The 6,600-nt window shown below is 37.8% G+C and overlaps 1 protein-coding gene across 2 annotated transcripts; it reads left to right on the plus strand.

Annotated features, from left to right (window-relative positions):
- The first annotated feature begins 487 nt into the window (after positions 1-487).
- Positions 488-6,087, plus strand: LOC103401910 (beta-amylase 2, chloroplastic). 2 transcript variants are annotated; one of them, XM_070824761.1, is made up of 9 exons: positions 488-1,060; positions 1,188-1,268; positions 1,728-1,931; positions 2,846-3,040; positions 3,285-3,449; positions 3,656-3,916; positions 4,007-4,246; positions 4,632-4,851; positions 5,825-6,087. In XM_070824761.1, exons 1-9 carry the CDS (start codon positions 782-784, stop codon positions 5,845-5,847), a joined length of 1,668 nt encoding a protein of 555 aa, XP_070680862.1. In that variant the 5' UTR covers positions 488-781; the 3' UTR covers positions 5,848-6,087. The 2 variants fall into 2 exon arrangements, with proteins under 2 accessions (XP_070680862.1, XP_070680863.1); XM_070824762.1 differs by having other exon boundaries at positions 4,007-4,225.
- Positions 6,088-6,600: the final 513 nt, after the last annotated feature.

The following is a 6,600-nucleotide window of genomic DNA, read 5'->3' on the forward strand; positions in this document are numbered from 1 at the left end:
TTCAATAATATTTGTTTTGAAAGTTATCGACTTTATAGAGCTTTTGAAAAAAAAAAAATCTTTATTGCAATTAGCCTACGAGATTGATCCAATGCATCATCTTGGTCTCTTACTTTAAAATTCAATTAATGTTGTCCTTGATATTGATCTAATGTATCATTTTGATTTCTCATTTTTAAAATCAATCAATGTTGTTCCTGATATTTGATCGAGAACACCAATATTGTACTTGCCATTTAATTCCCCTTAATTTTTTGTTAGTATGCTAATATGACACGTGAGCACATCAATTTAAGTCTAGATGTGAAGAGCTGCTACCCAATTAATGATGTGTGTGGTGGATGATGGACTAGGATTCTCTTCCCTTCTCTTTTCATCTCCTTCCATCCCATTTTCTCACATTCTCTTATTTTGTCATTCTCTTAGTATAAAAAATTAATATAAAATATTAACGTGATTAACCGTGACCATTCAATTAGAAGGAAATGAAAAGGAAAAAAAGAGGGGGAGATAATCCTTCTCCGTGGATTATGGTCTGTGACAGTCCATCCGTCAGCGCTCATACCCGGGAAAAAGAACTTTTAGTGTTAGAGCTGAAATAACTGTATCTTAGATCCGTAAACCTCGTTACAGGTTCTCTTCCCTCCACTCCACCTGTTTGGTTCCCGAGAAAACTGTCTGGAAAATGAAAAGGAAAATCGCCTTACACCGCCACTCCACTTCCCTTCAAAAGTTCCCTACAGAGTAACAGTGGTGGCTGCCGATTCCGCACAATTCGAAAATGGCACAATTCTCGGCTCCTCAAGTATCCAGTACGCTGAGGGCGCCACGCCGGCCAATTGCTTGTTGCAAGGCGACGACAATGGCTCGGTTGTCGTCCTGCACACAGACCGCGGTAGCATCCCTTAAGCTCACTCCGGGGTTTCGGGGCTTGCCGGAGCTCAATTCGTGTCATTTGAGAGTATTGGGGAGTGATCGGTCTCGGAGTTTCGCCGTGGCAAGAGACAGTGCTGAGGGGACTGCGGTGGGTGATCCTGTGGAAAATGCCGGTCACAATCAGGTGAGGATATGATTAGTCTGTTTAAAATTTCATTTTTTCAAATTTAATTGGGGTGCTTTGTTTGGAAGAATTGTGTTGATGCAGTGATTAAGGTGAAATTTGGAAACTTATTCTGGTTTGATGATAGGCTGAAGATTCTTCAACAGAAAAGTTTGAGGAGCGTGATTTTACCGGCACGCCGTATGTTCCTGTGTATGTGATGTTACCGGTGAGTTTCTGAAGCACTCCTTTCTACCATGTGTATAGCTGAAATTTGCTATTGTGCACTGTAAGTTGTAAATATTCAATCAATAAAATTGATCAAGTGAAATCATATACGAAAATGTGATCCTAATTAAACTTATTGCTCTATAAAAGACTGTCTAGCGACATAAAATGGTATGTTTGTATTTGGTTTTTAATCATTGTCTTGTCAAATTGTTAGAATTTTAATCGATATTGTCGATTAAGTGAAATCATGTTTCAATGTGTGAATGTGCCGGATTAACAATTTAGAAATTATACATATCTTTGTTGGGTTTGAACCGTTCAAATCACAGTGAGACTTGTGAACAAAAATTGCTGTTCAAGTTTTTGTTTTTATTTTTCTTCACGTTGAAGCTATCTTTTTGTACAAGTCAAGGCTAATTGTAGTTGTTCTGTGTTTCACGGTGGGGGAAACTGTCAGTTGGGTGTGATCAATGTGAACTTTGAGCTAGTTGAGCCAGAAGCTCTGCGAAATCAACTACAAGTGTTGAAGTCGGTTGGAGTTGATGGTGTTATGGTTGATTGCTGGTGGGGGATAGTAGAGGCGCACAATCCACAGCAATATAATTGGAATGGCTACAAGAGACTTTTTCAGATTGTGCGTGATCTTAACCTTAAGCTACAGGTGAGTAGTATATACTTATACTAGAATTTCTTTTTTCGCTTTGGTTGTGTGTTGTAATATTTCTTTTCTTTTCGTATTCTGTTTCTTGTTTCCCTTCAGTATCTTGTGCACTCTCCCTTAAATAAAATTATGAGAGTGCAGTTCTTACCTATGTTAACCTGCACCAATCTCAGAATTTAGGTATGTCATAGAGAACTGATACTTATTCCTCATACACCGAGAAGGTTCTGGAAGTGTCATATTTGCCTCTGACATGATGCACTTTAGTTGCTTTTGGAAATAAATCTGTTATTTAAATAGGTTACACCGTATGAGTTTGTGAAGTTAACTTAAATGAATCACTGTAAACGCTAGACATATATTCCTTACATGGTTAAAAAATTTCTTCCCTTGGCTTGGAAACTTCTTTGACTTTAGTTGATACATGATGTAGAATTGTAGATATGGTTCTTACTTAGAGTTATAGATGTAAACAAAGTAGAGACTTTTGTTGGCTGTGGATCACTCGGATAAATGCAGTAATTCACGAGAATAAAGCATACTTTAGTTGATAAAAAAAGAAAGTATACAATAGGTAATTTATACACAATCTGTATAAGAGACAGTTGCTTATTAATAAAATCTGTCAGTCGAGATACTTATTTTGAAACAGTTGAAAAGGCTTTGATTTATACAGATAATTCAATCTGGGTGATTAGTACTAAGCTATCCTTTTTTAATGAGTTGCCATTAGTAAATGGGACTATTGTCTTAGGTAAGTGGCATAATAGTCTTCAGTGGATTCTGAAAAGCTAATATACTGATAACATTTCTGTTGTTATATTAGTTTGTGAGACTGCCTATCATTAAAATCTCATTTCAAATAGGATATGGATTTTCTACTATATGTTTTGTCATACTCTATATTGCTGTAGGTCGTGATGTCATTCCATGAATGTGGAGGCAATGTTGGGGATGATGTACATATCCCACTTCCTCACTGGGTGACAGAAATTGGCCAAAAGAATCCTGATATATATTTTACAAATAAAGAAGGGAAACGCAATGCTGAATGTCTCACATGGGGAATTGATAAGGAGCGAGTTTTAAGAGGCCGTACTGCTGTTGAGGTATAGTATTCTGGAATTACTTAGTTATGCTGGTCTTTTATTTCTAGGGTTTGCCATTGCTCCATTCCTCCTATATTTGTCTTCTTTTACATGTTCCACTCATGTTTTAGAAAGAAACTATTGTTAAACATTTTCCAGCTCCTATATGTGTATGCTATAAAAATCAAAGCTTATGAATTCTTCAGACATACTGCTTGATGCTGAGAATTTCTATTCTGTTTATTTATAATGAAACCAAATGCAGGTTTACTTCGACTACATGAGGAGCTTCAGAGTTGAATTTAATGAATTTTTTGAGGAAGGAATAATATCAGAAATTGAAGTTGGATTAGGTCCGTGTGGAGAGCTACGGTATCCTTCTTATCCTGAACAGCATGGTTGGAAATATCCTGGTATTGGTGAATTCCAGGTACCTTGGTGATAATTCTTTTCATTACTGGGAGATTAATAAGGTGGCGGCATGCATGATAGCTAGGGACTGACAGTTATTTCTGAACGTTAAGTTAATAGCCCTTCATTCATCTATGGTTATGACCTTAAGCCGGTAATTCATTTGATTTTTTACTTCTTTCTAACGTTTGAAATAATTCTTTGATTCAACCTGGTTCGGTGCAGTGTTATGACCGATACTTGATGAAGTATCTGACGCAGGCTGCAGAAGCAAGGGGCCACTCCTTTTGGGCCAGAGCACCAGATAATGCAGGTTCTTATAGTTCCCAACCACATGAGACAGGGTTTTTCCGTGACGGAGGTGATTATGATAGCTACTATGGCAGATTCTTCCTCAATTGGTACTCCCGTGTTTTGATTGATCATGGTGATCGTGTACTTGCTCTGGCCAATTTAGCTTTTGAAGGCACACACATTGCTACAAAGGTGAGTCACTTTCCTCAGTTCTTGCTTCTTGGACATTAGTTCTTCACAGGTTTTCATTTTGTGGAGTTTCTTTATTTGATTTATGAGCAGGTATCAGGTATCCACTGGTGGTACAAGACTGCCAGCCATCCTGCTGAATTAACTGCTGGATTTTACAACTCCTGCAATCGTGATGGGTATGTGCCAATATCAGAAATGTTAAAAAAGCATGAGGCTGCCCTGAATTTCACATGTGTTGAAATGCGCACGTCAGACCAGCATCAGGGCTTTCCGGAAGCACTGGCAGACCCCGAGGGATTGGTTTGGCAGGTAGCAAGCACAGAAACTCATGTAATTACTTCCTGGATTATAAGTGTACGTAAATTGAGAAATAAATACAAACCACCAACATTTGGAAAAGCGTGTGGCTGGATGGGGAGAAATTTGAAAAGCATCATTTTGAATTTGGAGTGAATATGCCTTTTTTTTTCTTGGGAAGGGGGGCACCTTTAGTATCCGAGTTAGTTGTTATTTTGTGAATAATTTATCTGCTCAAATTCATTTTTCTCCATCTGTCAAACAAATGTTTCAAAATTTCTAACTGACATGGGCAAGCAACCTTGTGAAATGTTAATAAATCCTCCAAGTCAGTCTGCGTTGAATACCGTATCAAAATGTTATTTGTAAAGCATTTCTTTGTTTTTATAATGATTTTGGAGTACACATTGGTTTGCAGGTGCTGAATGCTGCATGGGATGCTGACATTCCAGTCGCTAGTGAGAATGCTCTTGCATGCTTTGATAGAGAAGGCTACAACAAGATATTAGAAAATGCTAAGCCCAGGAATGATCCAGATGGCAGACATTTATCCGCATTTACCTACCTCAGATTAAGCCCAGTTCTCATTGAGAGGCATAACTTAATGGAGTTCGAACGGTTTGTCAAGAGAATGCATGGTAAGAGTTGTAAGACAACACGGTTCTCTTCTCCTATATTTCTACACACTCAAGCATGAGCACACATATGCACAGACTTGCATATATTTCATTTTATAGCGAGAAGAATGATTTATACAATGCACTGTATGGGACGTCCTCTTGCACGCTCAGAAGTGTTATTTCTCATATTATGTTGTGTTGTTTGGTTACACCCTTTGAATAATAAAATCAGGGTTCTCTGATAAGCTCTAAATTCAAGCCTTCTCTCTAAAACTTGAGCTTATGCGGGAAGCTGAAATCCAGTTAATGAAATAATGTAGAGGGTCGAATGTACATTCTTAGACTCATGTATATGTGTGTGTGTGTATGCGCAAACATGTAACTTCTTCTAGCCTCAGAATCAACATTTATTATACAAAGGATCATTTGGTAGAAGCTCTTCATTTACACAGTTCTTCTCATCAAAGCTGCTTCAAACTGACCCTACACTCATATTTACTCAATTTCTTACACTCCAAGACATGGGGAACACCGCTATATGGTTTTGCAATGTATCTCACATTATACACCATGTGAGCGGTGTATGACAAACCGCATGAATGGCCATGTCAGGAAAAATAATTTGAAAATTTGCAGTTAAAATTCTTTTTTCAGCATGCAAACAATGAAGTTGGGTTTTGCTTTCTATATGATAGTGTACCTAATTCCCCATACTGTGTTCTTTAAACAGGACTTTCACTCTGCAAGTCACTGTGTACAGCATGTTGAAAGAAAATTAAAGCATATTCTGTTGTCCTACGCATCTCTCAATTGTTACTGCATTTTTTTCTGTCGGATACATTACCGCGTATAGAACCTGTATCATATCCCTGCTGCTATGATCTGTACATACACTTACTATTATGGGACGATGATATGTCTCACATGGTGTAGTGTTTTCTTTGTTTTTTTTCTGTTGGCCTGGTCTCACATCTAACACTTGAAAACGCAGGAGAAGCCGCTCATGATGTTTAGATCAACTCAAATAGACATCACACTGGTTTCAGGGGACGGACGCGGGGCTTGCTGCTTCGGAGAGAGAGTAATACAGTCTTCAGATTAGTCTGTGTGTGCAAATTGACGGTATTTAATATTGTGTTATAGGAGTAAAACAAAGTATAATAGCATTCTACAGGTTTGGTGTATTAGCTGATAAAACTGTGGTTACAAACTTGTTACCTATGATGGTAGTTTATAAGATATTTCCATTCCAAATCTCACAAATGCATACTCATGTCATGAGCCTTGTTTTTAGCTTGAAGTTACTAAAAGAGTCGAGAAAGGAAACAAACAACACCCCACTTGCAAGTGATTCCAGATCAGCTCAGCTACGATAGTTGTTTGTGCGGTTGCAAACGTTGACGGAGGCTAAATTGCACAAATCATTAGTGCGCGAAACGGGTTATATGTCAATGTTACCTGTGTCCACGGGTGGCATTGATATATGACTCGCACCGCACGAATGATTTATGCAATTTGAACCATTTTCAATTAGAGATGGCGACGATTGATTGTATTGGTATTGTATGATTAATAATGTTGGTAAATGCAATTAATAATTAACACGTTGGATAACATTGTAGAAATCTCATGATCAACTACTTAATGATTGTTAGTTATAATCAGACCTCGCAAACGGGTTGTGTTTGCCTGCTGTTTTTGTGTCAAATCTGTTATCTTAACAGATCGTGTTGTGTCAAACTTTTTATGTTAATGGATTTTAAACTT

This window comes from Malus domestica, chromosome 07, assembly GCF_042453785.1.
Source record: "Malus domestica chromosome 07, GDT2T_hap1".
Lineage (NCBI taxonomy): Eukaryota > Viridiplantae > Streptophyta > Magnoliopsida > Rosales > Rosaceae > Malus > Malus domestica.

Coding starts and splice junctions, on each gene's coding strand:
- LOC103401910 (XM_070824761.1), top strand. CDS start 782: ATGGCACAATTCTCGGCTCCTCAAGTATCCAGTACGCTGAGGGCGCCA. Junction 3,450..3,655: donor CTGGTATTGGTGAATTCCAG/GTACCTTGGTGA, acceptor GGTTCGGTGCAG/TGTTATGACCGATACTTGAT. Junction 4,247..4,631: donor TAGCAAGCACAGAAACTCAT/GTAATTACTTCC, acceptor ATTGGTTTGCAG/GTGCTGAATGCTGCATGGGA.